This window comes from Saccostrea cucullata, unplaced genomic scaffold (genome assembly GCF_032062105.1).
Source record: "Saccostrea cucullata isolate Sc308-1 unplaced genomic scaffold, CSIRO_AGI_Scuc_v1 ctg1450, whole genome shotgun sequence".
Lineage (NCBI taxonomy): Eukaryota > Metazoa > Mollusca > Bivalvia > Ostreida > Ostreidae > Saccostrea > Saccostrea cuccullata.
Window position 1 is genome coordinate 376,110 of NW_026932943.1, and position 19,618 is coordinate 395,727.

Here is a 19,618-nt window from a genome sequence, read left to right on the forward strand (position 1 = left end):
ATAGAAAATTACACTGCAAAGACTCAAAGGCATTTTAATATATCATCCAGAAACAACGTGCTACACACAAAACATAATGTCCTTTAATTTTTTTTCTTCACCTTAGTACTAGTGGGGTTTGTTAGGCCAACAAGAATTGTGGTACAAAACTTCAATTTCATTGCAGAAGTTCACAGTTCTTGCGTGTTTTAAAATGTCCTAGAGGCTTCTTGAGATACTTGGGGTATATATCTAAGCAAGTTTACACACTGACAGAATGACATACAGACAGACAGCCAGTTCAAATTAATGCAGTCCCACCTTTCACTGGAAGAAGGAGGGAAATCTAAAAAAAAACACTGATGGATTTGTTTTAATGTTTAATGTCATTCAAAGACAATATATTCCATGATATGACAAGATGAACACAAATCAATTGTGACAACAAACAAACAGACTGACACACTCTTCCATAGAACCTGTATTCCTTTAAAAAATATACATATATCAATATATACATCTGTATTGCTTTTTTCTCCAAATAGGAATTCTTTCGTAGAATCAATTTTACAGGAATAAATATATTGTCAAAATACAAGAATCACTCAAGTACTCAAGATTAGAACATTCAATATGCAATTAGTTTATAACATAAATTATTAGTAGCAAACAAATAACAATATATATGTATATTCTAACAAAATTACTTAAGAATTTTCAAGCAACATTGCAATAGGATTGCATTAGTATTACCTGCAGTTATCGTTTCAATGACACAGATAAATTTTAATGGACCACACAGGTAAGAGCTATTTTTAGACATTTGAACAGATTGATTATTATGAACACTCAAAAATGTGAAATGTCTTATGATTTATACTCAAATGTGAAAAAGCTACATATATCCTGCATTGGTCTAATTGAAGAGAAAAAAAAGCCCCTATGATTTTAGCACTTTTTATCCAGTGGGACTTGTGATTATTATTTATCATGATGGCCCGATCCTAAATTCCTTATGATGGTATTTCCTGCTAAGTTTAATGAAACAAACAAAAGAATGAAAGAATGTACAGTCATTTTTTCAAAGGTTAATTCATTTTGAAGAAATAAAGCTTTAACATCATTACACACTGGAGTGAAATGATTTTTTTTTAAGAAATGACAAAAATGCCCCTCCAGATATCTTTGACTTCATAATTAGATAAGGGAAAAATTAATAAATTGTCATTTCACAACATGTTGTTTCAGTTGACATTATTTAATGGAAAACGAAATCTAAAATCCTCTTTAACTCATTAATGTACAATGACACACTTGAAGATGCTCAGTATAATAGAAAGTAAGAAGTATACATGTATTTAACTTAAGCCAGAAACCTGAAGCAAATTTTCATACATATATAATGTTCAATATTGTCATTTAATGTAGAACCTGATTTCTAATTCGATACAAGTAGGGTGGATCACAAAATGTACAACCTGATTATTTTTTATTAGATACATGTTGCACCAAGCACAACATTCATTTACAAAAGTGTGGTTACAGCATTGTTTTTTATCAACAAATTAAACCAACCAAAACTTGTACATGTGGCTTTATATAGCCGTTTTTATTAATGAATCATACCCATTAATACCACATTAGTATGCTCATTATAACTGTAGCAGACACCTTTTCTAACATTTAATGCAACTTGACAAAAAATATCCACTGAAACAGTGTGAAAATTAATAAGGCAAAACAAAAAAGAAAAAAACACATTATATGCTCCTAAAAAAAATGGGAGTTTTGCTAATATTACTCATTGTCTGAAAAAAAAATTAAATGTCAAAAGATAGATTTGATGAAGGAAACAAGAGCAATATAATATGGAAATTAATTAATTAATCAGGGAAGTAATTACAGACCTAAGACAGTAAATACCACACGTGAATAAGATAAAGTATGACAAACACCTGTAGTGTCTCGTATGGAAAGGCACGCACAGCTTAAAACCGAGGGAGAAAAAAAATCTCACAAATCTACAGCATCATCTGTAACAACCACACACAGGGTACAGGCCATTCTAATTTCATAATCACTTCACAGAAAGTCGTACCATTCTAAAAACATCAGAGCTCGTAACAGCAAAACAAAAGAGCAAGCACATAATTTTTCATAATGATTCACAGCAAGTGCAACAGATTGCATAATATTGGGATCATTAAAACACTTTTTTATGAAATATACATAGAGAAAATATTTTATAACAAACAATGCATATTATGTCAGTTCAAGGTCTTTGTTTGACATGCATGCACCAGATTTAAAAGTGCAGTCATGTTTCTTTTAACAGTGCAGTCATGTAAATATGAATATTTGCAAACACATCTTTATGACCATTTTCAAAGTACAGCAAATCTAGATATGTAAAATTAAAATCTTTTATCAAAAAGAAACAAATTGAAATCGTAACTGAAAAAATGAAGACATTATTTTTGTATTGATTCTGTATAATCTTTTAACTGTTTTTCAATTAAACACCATATTCTTTTTTCAGACTGGACAGCTCCTTGTTACCAAATAGTCCAGAGGGGGATTTCTGTAGATTTGAAATGACAGTCTGGATATCTGAAAAAGAGACCAAACCAAACATAAAATCCTGACATAATAGTTATATCTGTTACAATATATCTGAATACAGGTACAATGTATTTTAAAAAACACACAAGGTAATGTTCAATGTAAGATAGTACAAATGTACATGTATCAATTTGAAAGTTTTAAAAGTTTTAAACAATGACTGCAATGAAAAGTAAAGACATGTGAATGAGTGGTGGGGGTGGGGGGGGGGGGGGTTTACTGTTTACTTTTTAGAGTACACTGTGGGATAAACATTGTTCATGGGTCACCCTTATCCACAAATTTACATCGATCCCCATACTTTTATTTTGTGAAATTTACATATTAATTCATTAAATCTAGTGTATAAAGGAGTAACCCACATAATTATGTCCTCATTAATTAGAAATAAAAAACATTGTCAGGACCCAATTTAAGGCATTAAAATGATTCCACAGTATATAATTTATTACGATCAGATACAGTAGGTAATTTAGATTGATTGATTGATTGTATACTGTTTAACGTCCCTCTCCAGAATATTTCACTGATATGGAGACGTCACCATTGCCGGTGAAGGGCTGCAAAGTTAGGCCTAAGCTCGGCACTTACGGCCTTTGAGCAGGGAGGGATCTTTATCGTGCCACACCTGCTGTGACACGGGGCCTCGGTTTATACGGTCTCATCCGAAGGACCGCCCCATTTAGTCGCCTTTTACGACAAGCAAGGGGGTACTGAGGACCTATTCTAACCCGGATCCCCACGGGACAGGTAAATTAGAGTAAAAGAGCTACAAATTTTACAATATATGAATCTAGTAATTACCTTTCTTTTCAGCGGTAGATAAAAACATGGCATTCATAGAAAATCGTGGAACCTTGGTTAAATGATACAGAACACTGTAGCTCAAATCCACATCACCTGAAATAATAAATGAATACACAGTAAGTTGCGCGTCCTACGACCATTGTTTAAAATATGTAATATTTTCTTAAAAGGGAGTAAGTTTTCCTAGTTTCAAAATGTTTTGTTTAAAAATGAAATGCCATAATTTACTTTCTATGTCATTCAACTAACTACGTGTATCAAGGTAAGCAACTCTCCTTATGTAAATGTCTACAGTCGAGTTCTCTTTCTTGATTTTAATTTGAATAGAATACATATGATACCTTGGGTGATGAATTTTTCTGCCACACACTTTGTGATTTTGTTCAGCATTGGCCCATCAAGTTTATTACTTATAACTGAAAAAAAGAGGAACAAAGATTACAATTTGCATTTCCCAAACTGACATAGGACATTTCAAAAGGAACACTGGACATGATTGTTTCAGAAAAAAGGAATTATAAACTTTCCATAAAAAAAGATTTCTTTTTCCTAACATAGCCTCTGTTTTTGATCACACTCGATGATTTGTATGTACTTTATAAACATACATGTACAGACATAACAGAAACATTTCCACTTAAAAGTTTACATCTGCTTTTCAGTTTCCTCCTTAAAGTCTTATACATGTTACTTTGCAGATAAATAATATGGGTATACATGTATTATAACTTCGAGTAAGATATTCAGGAAAAAAATAGTATGCTTAATTAAAATTCAAAAGATTTTTACCTTGAGGTAGATCTTTGGGGGAAATCTGTCTTAACAAATCAGCATACGGTTGTGTGTCTGTCACATTCTTCAGGGAATTCCACGCCTGAATGAACTCGTAAGGAGTGGCCTTCTCTAACTTTGGCGCAGCCGGGGGTACCACAGGAAGTCCGGTACTGGTCGGTTTAATACCGGATTTCTGACTGGCTTTACTGGGAGGCACCGGAGTGGATGATGATTGTTGTGAAGTTGATGATTTCTCTGATGTAGCCGACGACGTTTCTGAGGATTTTTGCGATGATGTTTGTTCCACTGTAGACTTGTTTTTCTTGCCTTTCTTTTTAGACTTCGGTTCTTGATGACTTGAGTGGTCAGCTGGTTTGGCCTTGGCACCAGGTTGTTGACTAGGGGAGGAACCGGTTTGTTTAGGACCGACACCAGCTTCCTGGGTGGTTTGTTTTACACTGGGCTGATTGGATGATTTCTGTGTCTCCTTTGGAGTCCCTTGTTTACATTCCTCTTGTTTGTCTGAAATATACAAAATTAATGTCCTAGCTTACATGCAAACTAAACCTCTTACAAGATGTATATTCTTTTCTAACTTTCATATCTAATATATTGTAATCTTCGCACCTGTTTTACTACTTAATATGAAAATAACCTCTCCAGTCAATGTAATAATTCCATCATGAGTGTAGCAAATTAAGATTTACTGAATATATTTCTTACACACTAATCACAGTATTAGGCAAAAGAAATATTTTTTTAGACACTACTGCATTGACCAATTTTATTGAGATAGTGAAAGGGAAATAACTCAATTTTCTTTTCCCGAATATTGTAATTATTGGCCTGAGAAACTAAATATCTTTTTTTTTTTGGGGGGGGGGGGGGGGGGGGGGGGGCTACTTACATGTACCCTAATCTAATATATTTTTGCAAAATTCTAGAGAATTTATATCAATGAACAGGATAGCAGCTTTTATTTATACAGTGCCCCACTGCAGCATGATAAGCACGTCAAACATTGTTCAATTAATTCTCATTAACAGGGGAACATGAAAGCCATTACAGTATGGGGATATAAACGAGTTATTCCTATTTGTAAGATTAAAATTCAATTGAACTACTGACCTACAATTCCTAAATCCTACACTCAATTTATTCCTGTTTTACAGTTTTCACGTTTAACACAAATTAACAGTACATCACCATTGTCCTACCTTCTGACTCCACTTCCTCTATAACCATTCGCTTCCTGGTTTTCTGTTTCCCCTTCTTTGGCTCAGGCTTTTCTTCACTCTTGCTGGATTCCTGATGTTTAGATTTTGGCAAACTTCCTTTTGAACTTGCTTGGGGCTGAGAAGATTTCTGATTGGCTGATGATTGACCTTTCACCTTTGACTTCTTATCCTCATTAGATGGCTTTGCTGCCTCCTCTTCATTTGAATCACTGCTGGAGCTTTGAGGTGGACGTGACTTTAATTCCTATAAAAAGTTATGATTACATGTATTTCATTATTCATACACATATTAGAAAATGTTTTCTCTTATGAAGCTCTCTTTCAGCAACCTGTGTCTATAACTAGAGAGAAATAACTTGACACATACATGAACCCATTATACAAATTCATAACGCTAAAAAGTCACGAGCGCTTAACGTGGGATCATTTTACACTTACATGTACATGAAGAACATTCAGCAGTTATAGCTGAGTTTTGAAATACAATTTTTATGCTGAGTTTATGTTAAAAATATACCTCTCGCCAGTAGTCCTTGACAAGTTCTAATTCTCGTTTGGCAGCTGTATTTTTGTTGTCAACCCTTAGTAAGTGAACCAAGTCACTTAAACTGTCTTTGAACTTCTTAAGCATCTGCAAAATAAAAGACATTTCAAATTAACTGCAATGCATTAAAAATTAATTCATAAATTCAATCTGTCACCATGATTCTGGTCTCTAAATTGTACCAGCAGAGCTTTCCTTAGAGCTATATATGCCGTATTAGTGTTTTATTTTAAAAGTAATAAATATATATGGTGTCTCATCAAGTTATATAAGTTATATACTTTCTGCAAATAAGACAATTCCACTCCATCACTTTTAAAAGTTATGAAATATTATTTGGTAAAAGTTATTTTCTCTCCGTGTCGGATAAAAAACCGCCTCTTATTGAAATATTCATGATCACGTTGTCGTGTATGTTTACAGCAAACAATGGTCCAATCTCGTGAATGAACCGAAAAGTATGATGGTCTACTACGTTTTTACTACAAACACGTGAGTTAGGGATTGTCAATATTGAGAGCACCTCAGAGTTGGCTGCTTTTCGTACCGACGAATAATCACGTGCAATTGTCTTTACAATGGACATTTTCGGTCGGGTGAACTTCTACAGCTGTCAGCGACTATGGATAAAGAAGTGTGGAAACCATGTTGTGCCAAAATGAAATAACCAATACAAACAAATGATATAATTTGATCAATCAAAATGGTTATTAGATACATTCGATTCTGCATTTCTTAATGGTTCAAAACAACAAAAGTATTCCACAGAATAGCATGTATAAATCTGCACAATATACCGAATGCCAAAACCAGAGTACTACTAAAAAATATAATTATATTCTTTACATATGAATCACAATATTTCTGACCCCTTGAAAATAATATAAAAAATCTTGCAAGTAGGTTATCAGCATTGGCGCGGGCTAATTCGAAAGTGAAATTTGGAGTTTGGCGGTAAATTGTAGTGAATGAATAAAATTTAGTAGTGAAAGATATTGGAACCTATTTTACTTGTCAGATTTCTTCGAGCTAGTTGATTTTTATTCTAACTGTTCTATCCCCCCACCCACTTAAAAAAAAAAACGATGCTACCTACCTGAATTAATTTTTCTTAATGGTGTTCATCGAAATGCTTGGTTGTGCCCTCATACTGGAATAGTTTTTAGAGGCCTGGAATTCCTTGACCAATTTTATTTTATTAGCCCAACTATATTTCTAAGAAGGCAAGATGTATGGAATGTAAGTTTCATCTACATATGTCATGTAGTTCATATTAAAAAACCAAAAGGGATAATTGACGATATCCCATTCAGGGTGTAAACATAGCAGTTTAAATTACCCTCGAATCATGAGTTTTCGTGGCATTACGGTTAATTTGTAATAAAGTGCTTCAAGACTCAATAATTGAGATGTTTGCTATTTATCACATATACAAACAATAATTCTCCTTATTTTAAAATGATTTTAACTCACATATTATTTGTTATCTGTTCAGAAGGTCATTGAATTCTTGCATAGTTGCTCTTTGGATTTTTTTGATGACGTCATATTTTTTTCGTGGTATTTATAAAACAAGTAAACTACGGAAATCTAGTCGGGCAAAATCCTTCTAAATTTTACAGTGTCAAAAATACTAGTTAATTGACAAAATGATTACATTATTTACATGGAAATTTATAGTTTATTAATTAAGACCACATCTATCTAGGCGTGCCTAAGCAGCATTGCTAAATAATGTAAAAATTTTCTCTTTCTCAAGAGTGGCCTAGAAGTAATTATGTAAAGCTTTATTTTAATGTTTCATGTTTTGAAATATGAATTCCATGTATACTTAAAGAAATTAAATGTTTAATTCAATTAATTATCAATGGCATAATATTTTTTTTAGCATTTAACTTTTAAACACCCCCGATATTTTCTTTGAAAATTATATAAAAAGATGACGTTACTAGATCACCGTAGAAAAAAATCAAAAGTGGGAAATTCCAAATTATTGTCACATGACCGGAAGCTGTATGGATAGTTAACAGACAAAGATATGCAGGATCACCGGCTATTAGTTTGTAAGTTTGATATTCTAGTTCAAAACACGACGAATAAGCGTATATTACGCAAATTGTCAAATTTGCGAACTATGCATAACTCACTCGCTATATTTTATATCATTTGGTCATAAAACATGCACAGGGTTCCCCTTTATCAATAGCAAATATGACGTCATTCCGATCTCGCATTGTGGGATTATTCCTAAAAATAAAAAATACCACGAAAACGTATATACCATGAAAACACATGACGGGACGGTACTTTCCATACATTGTATTTGACATAAAATATCTATTGCGCATAATGCGCTCCATACTGAAGATCCGTAAATGTTCACCCAACCAAAAATGTCCACTAGCAGTACAGCACGGGGAAACTCTAAACAAACGGACCTGTACAATATGGAGTGGGGAAAACTTTAATTTTCATCATTGTTAATCATTTGTATGCAAATATGAGCATGGGATTAGTAGATAACAATGTACATAATGCATCATGTCTTTCTGAGAGCGATTTAAAAAACTAGCCTTTTTGAAAAACACATGTAGTATTTTATGTAGTAACCCATAAATGCATTAAATGCAACTCATTGAGCTGATTGGTCTATTTGTGTCCCTCACTGAACAGACATCACAAAAAATATTTTCCTCGACCTGATGATTCTCGCGATGCTTTTCCCGCGCACATGCGCAGATCCAGGATAAACGTCAGTCCTTTATAAATATGCATGAGAATATCGTGTTCTTTTCCTGACCAGTACTTTGTTAATACCGAATAAAATTTCGTCGAATTTGCAAGAATGCTTCATTTTTGGTAGCTTATCATACTCCAGAAATTTTTGTTCGGTTTCAGCTGTGCAAAAATACTGTTTAACACAGCATACATATCTTTAAATGCACCTAAATTCACTGTACATAAATTTTGACTATATAAATTTTACAACAATAAGCTTTAGCAGAACTTACAATCCTGGGAAACATGTAATAATAAACATGTAATCAAAGATATTAGGTAAAGCTCAAAATGAAATACTGTACAAGTGGAAATTTTAGAGAGACCCATATTTAGCGATTTGTCCTTAATTCATTTTAAGCAAATGTAATTTTAGCAATTTAAAAATGCTCACTAAAAAAAACTTATACAAATTAAACACAATTTATTTTTAGTGGTGTTCAATTTTAGCAATCTTAACATCCTTGCTTATTATGCCAAAATTAAATCCTTGCTAAAAATTCTGCTTATAAGGTACATCTACATGTATAGGTAACCAGCTTGCACTTAATTATTGCATTATAAACTCATACTAATGACACATTAAAATTGAAAAAAAAAACTGTAATCACTTCTGTATTTTAGGTCCATCATTACCTTTTTGGCCTGTGCCCTCCTAAACAGAGCTTTCACATTGTCCTCTTCTATAGACAGTGCCGTGGTACAGTCCTGTTCCGCTTGCTCTGGTTGGTTGATTCGGATGTAACACAGCGCCCGATTGGTGTAGCTGACAGTCTGTCTGGGATCTAACTCTATACAGCGGGTGTAGCACTCTATAGCTGGCTTAAACTCTGACTGGAAAAAGAAATTTCTACTGTTACTATGATATCATGAAGTGGGGTCAGGATGTCTTAAAGATATTTGAGAATTCTTGACAAGAGATATTCCTGACATGAAACTATCCACTATAATTGTTGGTTCAGGTTTTACCAAAACATTGGACATTCAAGGCTGATTTCCAGAATCAAATCACTAATATCCTGTATCTTAATTAGAACTGACCATTACTTCTGTACATGAATGTGTATATACTGTATAGGGGATTAATTTCATGAGTTGTAATTTTCACGTTTTTCTCTCATCTGACACGATCGTGGTTTCTTGAATTCGCAGATTGGGTTTAAAATAAAAGTTACCTCCCTTGTCTATATACATTTAATCCATACCATAGCTACATGTAAACGACATTAATAAACGTAATGTCTTTATTTCACGAACAATAGGGTAGGTTAATATAAAATTGTTAGATATAAAAAATACATGCAATTGACGATTAATTAAAACTAGTAAAGTTTTAAAACGTCCTTGACTGTAAACGCAAATGACTTTCCTATATTATGCTATTTTGACGAGTTCAATCATGTACACCCTTAGATCTTAAATACAACGCGGCGAAAAAACCACTGGACAGCAATAAATGTACTAATGTAGTCAGACGATCAAAATAATATCCTTCCACATTTTCAGTAAGTTCGATAGTCGTTTGAATGATTTTAAAAACCACATTGTTGATAAAAATTAATATGCATGATAATGCAGGTAACAAATACAAGTGGTAACATTAGTTTTGCACGGGTAATCAAAACCCATGGCCCATGTGTTTTGATTGAGGAAACGTAGCATTAGATATTAAAACAGCTCTTTAACAAGTACAGGTTATTATCTGCTGATTGGAATTCAAGTAGGGCGTGATAATTAAAATAACTGAATGACAAGTACTACTCGTAATTACTGAAATGGCCATGAACTGCACGTACATGTATATAAACCTGCAGTTGTCTATATATTCTCAAATTTCCGAATAAAACATATAGATTATTTAAAATTTATTCACTATTTCTTGAATTCACGGATTTATCAACACCGTGAATATAGCGAATATTAACACTGCAAGTTATTTTCTCCCTATGCAGTACTGTATTTTATGCTGAAAGAGATTCACATGCCTTTTATATACATGTAGTATGCAACAATCTCTGCTCAAACAAGAATCAACAAAGAATGTGTAATCATGAATGCATAATTATAATTCTTGGTTACCCTAATTGGTCTATGCTAGGTAGATTCACTCAATCCTCTGTTCACCTAGAAAAGATGTACAAATACTCTTGAAAAGTTATAGATTTGTTATATCTTGATACCTACATTCTTAACATGCTCATTCCCCCTGCTCTTAATCTCATCAAATGACTCCTTTTTCACAGGTTTTGTGGGTGAATCACTGGGTATCTGGCTTCCTGATGATGATGATGATGATGTTGATGATGAAGTGGCTGATGATGGTTGTGATGATGAGGATGATGACCTCTGAGATGACGTGGACACTGATGACAGGGTGGGAGGAACACTGGTGGCTCCCTCTGGAGTCCGTATGTCTGGGATCTCCCAGGGTAAAACTGATGGGATTTTAGGGATTTTATCTCTCCAATGTGGACCATCCACTGATTTCAGATGATTGTGACATCTAAAATTGAACAGAAGATTTACCAGCATATTTTTCTAAGTATTTATAAATCCACTCCATGTCTGATATATCTTTCTTTTGTATTTTGTAGAGCATGTTTTATTGAAAGAAAAGGAATTCATCAATAAGAAAAATGTTTCATTGTCATGGATATTTCTGTTTTTGTCAGAATTCATTATCCATAATTTTTCAAATTCACCTAATGTATGGAAATACATGAAAAAGACCAAAGAAAAAAAAAAAGATTCCTCCTCTACAAAAGATTCTTCCAAAAACATTTTTCACATGGGAAGTTAGCTCTGAAGTATGTGGACAGATTTTATAAATAGTTCAACAATTACATGAAATATAACAGGTAACTGAGTGCCTATACATGTAATTACCTGGAGGAGCCTTGATGAGCGATGTCTATACTGCTGTCTATATTTAGAACATGTTTGTAGTCTACATAGGCCTTCCTGAAACTGGAAACATTTAAACAAATAAATAATCATACAAATACAAACTAATTCATGTGCTTCATCATATTCACTTTTTAATATATAAGTTTGACATTTCTGTGTATGCTGCAATGCAAAGAGTTCTGCACATACATGTATTTCTCTCTATACATGTACATGTATTATATACAACAAAATAAAAAAAATGTCATACCATTTAGCATTAAGTATACTTTGCTTTAAGAAAACCCTTGATGCCTGTCTATGTACCTACTTTTCTAACATTTCGAAGGCATTGCCCCGTCTCAACAGAGGTTTTATAGAGTGAGGCACCAGTTCTAGTGACGATGTACAGTCCTTTACAGCTGTGGAACAGTCCCCTGTCTTAAGATAGCAGGCTGCACGGTTACTGTGGATCAAGGACTTGTTCACTATTTGGTCTGTTTTTTCTGTAGAAAGAATGCATTTTAGGTAAATTCAGTCATATTTTTTAAACAAACTTAATACACCAACAACTCTTTATTTATTTAATATATAACAACACCATAAACTGAAGTCCTTTTACCAAAATTTCATTTTTCCTGCCTTAAACAGAGCAGAAAGATCTAAAATAATTTCTCTAAATTATTCTCCATTTAATGAGAATGATTTACAAATACATGTAGTAATTAACAGAGGCAGCAGTACCTTTCTGGAGTCTTTCTAGGGCCTGAGTATATTTTTGTATTGCCTCCCCGTATTGACCCTCTCTGAATAACTGGTTCCCTTCCTCTCGGAGTTTAGCGATGGGACCAGGTAACGGATGTTGTACAAACACTGGTCTCACTAGCGCCACCTCCTCTGCTGGCTTTGGTACCACTGCACCACTAGACTCTGGCTGTTCTATCCTTGTACCTTCTAAAGAAGCATTGGCAATGTTCTCATTCTCAGAATTTTCAATCTCTGGTGGGGTAGGTCCACTACTTTCACTTTGCTGAATGGAATTTTGTGAAGGTATTGCTTGTGTACTTTCACTTTTACTAGAGTTCTCCACAAGTTCTGGCTTAGTTTTTAATGTTACAAAGTCCTGACTGCCTTTTATAGGTACTTCTTCCTCTTCCCATATATCTTTGTTATCACTTTTTTGATTTGAGGATTCATGGAAACCATTAACCAATGGTTTTTCTTCTTTCTTGCTGCTTTCACTGGGACCTGTTTTGTTCTTATTCAGTTCTTGCGATTTGACACTGACCGTTTCCTTCTTCTTTGCAAAACTCTTGTCCTAAAAAAATTTAAAAATCTTTTAAACATGCATGTATACATGGTTTTATCTTTTTATTTTCTCTGTCTTGCATTAAGATTTGAATTAACCTTAACAACATACTGTAAACGTATTACATTTGGCTGTGTATTCTTTTTAGTGGCTTTGGCGGAACTCAACAACCACTAAAACAAGTACACAGCTAAATGTCTTGCACATATACACATATTAAATAAGAATATGAAGAAATGCGCTAAATCAAATCTACGCTAACTTATTCAAAATTCAATTTCCGCCAAATATCGCACACGCTAAATATAATACATTTGTAGTATATATATTTACATTTTCAAAAGAAATATAATTTTAACTGACCGTTTCCCTATAAACTACATGTATAAAAGAATGCTTACTTCAACAATAACAATCACCTCATCAGCTGACATGACCTTACCTCCTCAATAACAATCACCTCATCAGCTGACAGTGACCTTACCTCCTCAATAACACAGTGACCTTACCTCCTCAATAACAATTACCTCATCAGCTGACAGTGACCTTACCTCCTCAATAACACAGTGACCTTACCTCTTCAATAACAATCTCTTCATCTGCTGACAGTGACCTTACCTCCTCAATAACACAGTGACCTTACCTCCTCAATAACAATTACCTCATCAGCTGACAGTGACCTTACCTCCTCAATAACAATCACCTCATCAGCTGACAGTGACCTTACCTCCTCAATAACACAGTGACCTTACCTCCTCAATAACAATTACCTCATCAGCTGACAGTGACCTTACCTCCTCAATAACACAGTGACCTTACCTCCTCAATAACAATCTCTTCATCTGCTGACAGTGGCCTTACCTCTTCTATGACTATCTCCTCATCAGCTGATTCTTCCTCTTCCTCCTCCACCTCCTCAATAACCATCCTCCTCCCTTTCTCCTTCCTCTGCTTCTTCTCCTCCTCTGCTTTAACTTCTGTCTTCTTCAGCTCCTCAATAAGTTCCTACAACAGAGACAAATTAAACTTTACAAAGCATGGTAACCCTATGTTATCAATTTATCAAAATACTGTGTATGTACAGTTTACTCCACTGCACATTGAATAATTGTGTATATTAAAGTCTGAATGGAACCTCATTTTTAACATGTAACTGTTGAGAGTTCAATTAATATATTTTATCTGGGTGATGTGGTAAAATATACTGAAGCTGTTGTCTTGGGCAAAACCTTAAAGAGGATTTTAAAGGTCAATAAACCAATAAAACATTTACTGTAAATCACTTTTTATTCGCGAGAACTTTATTTTCGCGTAAATACGTGAGACGGTATGCTCGCGAAAATTTTATTCTCGCTTATAAAAGAATTCCTTTAGATTATATAGAGCTGCATGACCACAATTCGTGAAAATATTGTCTCGCTTATAAAGAGTCAATGAATATCTCGCGAAAATAAGATGTCCCGAAAATTAAGTGATCTACAGTATTTTTACTGGATGTGAAGTCGGTAATCCATGTATGCAACTTCTTGCAGCTCAGGATCAATTTATACAGTACAGCATTAACATGCTGGTATTCATTTTAATCAATATATTTACTGTGAAACCTGTCTCATCTGACATGCACTAGGAGATTAGTAATTTTGAGTCGGAATACACAGGGTGTTGGTTTACAAAGTGTCAAATGCATGAAAAAGCAGTAGAATTGGAAAGAAATTTAATGTAGGAATTGACAGTTTGACGGATTACACAGTGTCAGATTAGGCAGTTTTCACTGTATTAGCATCATTGTATTTTAAAAAAGTTACCTGCGCTCTTTTGTTCTTTGGTTCTAACTCCAACACATACTGAAAGTCAGTCATGGCCTCGCTAAAACATTTCTTCCCCATTCTAGCCGATCCTCTCCTCAACAAGGCTACATAAAGATATAAAAAGAATCAAGGACCAAAACAAAACCACAAAATGTTCAGATATTAATCATTTAATTATCATCAAAATCGGTAGTGAAATTTGCCAGCATTTGGTTGTTTGCAATGGTAGTTTGTTTAAAGAGGTTACACTGGAAAAATTTTAAAGAATGATACATGTATGTTTATTGAATAAATTATATTTGCTTAAAAAAAATTCAAATAAAATTCCAATCAAAATCAGAGCCTTACATTCAAATACATAATAGATTTAAGCTTTCCACAGTACCTTTGATATTTTTGGGCTCCCATGAGAGAACTTTGTTGCAATCTGTTTCGGCCTTCATCCATTCCTTAGTCTTCAAATCTAACAATGGGAAATGTATGTTAACAAAAAAACATTTTTGTGAAGAAAAAAAAAATTTCATCTTTCTTTCACTAACGGCATGTTTCTTGAATTTGTTTTCTTTAACATCCAATTTTAATCCACAACACACAAACTTTTGTAAAGTTTTATGTTATTCTAGCATTTACATGAACCTTTGGGGAAAAAATTCCAAAATTTGACCATACAAGACAAATGAGAGAGGGAGAGAGAGAGAGAGAGAGAGAGAGAGAGAGAGAGAGATACTTACAAGCCAGAGCCCTGTTGTTATAGGAGGGAGGGGTAGGTAGCAGGGATATACTCCTGGAGTAGTATGATATCGCTTCTTGGTAATCTCCTGATCTGAAGGCCTGAAAATGATGACAATATTCTAACATATGTCTGCAGTACATGTGTATGTCTGATGTACCCTTTCAGTTGTAGTGTCTGTAAATTGAGAAATTAATAGACTGACAGCAAAATGAATACAGCCACAGAGAATTATATATGTCATTATTGATTTTCTACTAAAAAAAAGTTGACGTGACTGTCCTAAGAAATTGGACATATTAGAGTTCATGAGTATGTTTGGTTTAAGGTCAAGATCTTGTAAATAACTTTAGACTAATTTTTTGGTGCTAGATCCATTATGACGTCTTAATCAATTTCAACTTTCTTTTTCCCGTACTTTACGGCTTTAGCAGAATTATGTAGAAAATAGAGTATTTCATGACATTCAATTTGAAATCATATGAAAAGTAAACCGGGTACCTATATTAAATCTGATATGGATTTTAAAAAGAGGCCATGAACATACTAAGTACTGTTTTCTGAGAGACTGTAGGCAATCTGGATAGATTTCTTTTGTCGAATATGAAAAAAACTCCCATATTCATGACTAGTTTTCTTAATTTTTCATTGAAATTGACAGTTTAAAATACAGTTTTTCATCTTGTTTATCCTCAAATTATGCCCCAAAACACCTTATTTGACCAAGCTAAAGTTGTAAAGCATCAATAAAGGAATTTATTTCTCAAATTTGATAAATCTGTAGGCACCTTTCATTTACTATATCTTGACCTTAATACATTTAGGCATGGGCTTAAAACATACAACATGTTAAGATGAACCTGTGTTGCAGCTGTATTACACCTATACCCTGCAATATCATAAAACTTTCATAAAGTTGGAAAACAATGGATAACTTTAGATCTTTTGTACCTCATTTCCTTTGTCTTTTTCTCTGTTTGCTTTCATTTCTTTTTCCCTCTCTGACATTCCTATAATCAAAGTTGAAGCAGAAATAAAATATTTTTCACAAAACCAACATGGCACACAAAAAACACTTCACATTTAAACCTTTATAGAAATATACTCTTACTGATCAAATTCATCAGAGAGAGAACATGTGATCAAGGTGTAATAAGCATAGCATTATACTTGCCTGTAGAGTCTATGATATCTTCTATGACAGGCTGTGCTGAAGATTTGCCTGTCTCTCTCGGTTTTTCTTTTTCTGCAGCTTCCAATTCTTTGTCAATATCAAACCTATAAAATAACTCACCACATAAGAATCTGTTTGTTGAACATGTATAAAAATTCAAACATTGTGCCAAAAGCTTCTAATCTTTATATTTCTTATTAGCAAAAGAATTCAAAGATAAATTCTTGTATGTATGTTTCTTATCTGCTGAAAGACACAAATGATAGTACCGTAAATCTGGAAATTTTTACGTCGATTTTATTTTGCGAATTCGGGTCAAAATGGTGTTGATTAATTTTTACGTGTCAAAATTTTGCGAATTACCATTGCTTTGTTTACATTTTCTTATTGGTAATTTATTTTTAAGAAAAATATTTTTGCGAATGCAATGAACTCGGAAATTTGCTAAAAATTTATCTACAACAAAAATTTCCAGATTTACGGTATGTGCAAAGAATGGTTGCAGTATGCAAAAGCAGACATCCTTTCTCAGCATAAAACTCACTTGTCCCATTCTTTGTAGCTGCGGGGCATTGCTGGCTTTTTGTTTTCTTTGTTTTTCTCAGCCTGTAATTACAATAATTTTTCATATATTAGATTCCTATTAAAATTCTGATAATACTCACAGCAATACAAACAAGTAACCCAAGCTTAAATCACACATCACAGTGACAAAGTCGTTTGAACTTTTGAAAATTTGGTTAAAAAAAATTGTTAAAGTAAAGTCTAAAACTGTTTAAAATGTATGCCACAAATATCAACAATTAGAACTATAGACTAAAAGAAACACAGATTTCATATCAACTAATACCTGGACTGGTTTTCCACTTGTAGATATGGCTCCTGATCTTATTGGTGGAAGACTCTCATCATCAAATTCTGACACGCCATTGACTGATCCTTCCATCTCCTTTATATCTGATGTCCAGTTCTGTAACAAAATTGTCAAATATATCAAAATTTGACAAAATATTAATCTGGAAAATTGAGTAGGGTATCCTAATGACCTTGGTCTGAAACAATGCTTAATCATCAGAAAACTGGACAGATAAATTTAGAATGACATATTAAACCAGCTAGTGCAATCAAAGTAAGTTATCAGAACTAACAGTGTTTTGGTTCCACTGACAAGTTTTCAGAGAATCTGTTCTATGATATATAACATGTACTAAAAAATCTACCTGAAGATCTTTTTGTAAAGAATGTCCTTCATCTCGGTCAATCTCACTTATCTTCTTCACTGGATTGTCCTTTCTCAGAATCCGGCTAAAAAATTGACAAAAAATTATTATAAACATGATAAAGCTGGTAAGATTAAAATTCCAAGAAGTCTCCAGTGGTTCTCATATAAATTAAAGATTAACTAATTTTGCAGAGTTCTTAAAATTAAACAGATATTTAATTTAGAATATTATAATCCTTTATGTAAATTAATCCTTGCCTCATGGCATACCCTTCCACTAGGTAAACAACAGAATAAGACATATGGATGAAAACACAACATTATTTAGCACAACTTTACAGACAGAAGCTATAACGAACCTTGCAGGATTAAGTTTTTCTATCTTATCCTCACACTGCTTCTCCATTTCTGGGTACCTCCCTTCCACTCCAGATCTAAAAATATGTATATTGAGAGAGAATATTAAAAAAAAATTGATAAATCAAAAACAAGAGGCCCATGGGCCACAACACTCACCTGAGTCACTTTGATTCTGCTGTTTTGCATCAGATTTCCTTCCCAAAATGCAGGTATTTTTAGTATGTAAAATTTTGATAGCCTTTTGTGGTCTGAGCCTATACTTGTAATAACTTAATGCTTGTGATTATCAAAGACTTGAGAAAGCTTCCTTGTACTAAGTTTCAGCTTTTCAGACCCAGTGGTCATCAACTTCATGGTTTAATGAAGATTTTCTTAGATTAATGATTTATTTTGACTTTATTCTCTTGATTAAATTGGTAGGGGTGAAATGAAAAGTGTCCAATATATAATACAATGCATATCGACTGCTATCGTCTCATTTTGTATCGGTATAGTTATATTTCATAAGATACATTTTGACAGAAGGAAACAAATTCAATATGTTCAACGTTGTTTTATACTTACTTTACAGCATGAAATGGGATTGTATCCCTGCAACCGAAAAAACCCAACAAGAGCAAAATTTATCATTAAATTTACCAAAGCATATTACCTCAATACTTTGAGTATCTTTTCCAGATACTTTACATCACTGCACTCGTCAATGTACTTGTAATCTAAATGGGCGACTGGAATGTCATACTTCTTCGTGGTACCCATGGTCAACAAAGGGTTGTCCTGTCCAGACATTTTGGGATTCCCGTCAATGTGTTCTAAAAATAATGAGAAGTAAATGAAAGTCATGAGTCCTGTTCAACAGAGCATATAGTGCATGGGAACATTTCTATTGGAAGTGTAAGGAATTTTAGCGAGTTCTCGCAGACGTTCACTCTGTGTAACAGGCATCTCTTAAGGCGAAAAATTTGATAAAATGAAATACATAAGTATACTTTACCAAGTTCTGGGCTACTTTCTTTTTACAATATAGGGACTTGAGACAAGGGCTAGGATCAGAAAAAAACCTAATCAGTCTAAATGAATTGAAATTTTTAAACTTTTTACAAATTATCAGTTATGTTTTTATCAGAAATGAGGATTAGAAAAAACTCATACATAGATTAAGATTAAAGCTAAATTGAAAATAGACCGGAAAAATCCCAAAATAATGAACAAAATACACTGAAGTCAAATCGAAAATAGAGAATTTCACCAAATTGAAATACAATACATGGGCCTCCAAAACAGAAACTAAAGATATTAAAGGAGAAACTGATTGCCAGTCAATTTCTCAGGATGTCTATACAACTATCTAAAATTATCAAAATAGATAACCAACCTCAAAACTAAC

General features: G+C 33.5%; 1 protein-coding gene across 3 annotated transcripts; it reads right to left on the reverse strand.

Moving 5' to 3' along the window:
* Positions 1-342: 342 nt before the first annotated feature.
* LOC134236612 (sperm-associated antigen 1-like) lies at positions 343-19,487 on the reverse strand. Of its 3 annotated transcripts, none has more exons than XM_062718787.1 (23): positions 19,451-19,487; positions 18,884-19,043; positions 18,231-18,305; positions 17,870-17,954; positions 17,500-17,619; positions 17,194-17,255; positions 16,650-16,753; positions 16,427-16,485; positions 15,477-15,576; positions 15,131-15,208; positions 14,743-14,849; positions 13,757-13,942; positions 12,373-12,946; positions 11,960-12,134; positions 11,629-11,709; positions 10,927-11,245; positions 9,379-9,576; positions 5,938-6,051; positions 5,400-5,664; positions 4,198-4,704; positions 3,750-3,824; positions 3,406-3,501; positions 343-2,589 (listed from the first exon to the last, which is right to left on the reverse strand). In XM_062718787.1, exons 2-23 carry the CDS (start codon positions 19,018-19,020, stop codon positions 2,495-2,497), a joined length of 3,612 nt encoding a protein of 1,203 aa, XP_062574771.1. In that variant the 5' UTR covers positions 19,021-19,043; positions 19,451-19,487; the 3' UTR covers positions 343-2,494. The 3 variants fall into 3 exon arrangements, with proteins under 3 accessions (XP_062574771.1, XP_062574770.1, XP_062574772.1); XM_062718786.1 differs by having other exon boundaries at positions 19,384-19,477; XM_062718788.1 differs by lacking the exon at positions 19,451-19,487 and having other exon boundaries at positions 13,799-13,942; positions 18,884-19,056.
* Positions 19,488-19,618: the final 131 nt, after the last annotated feature.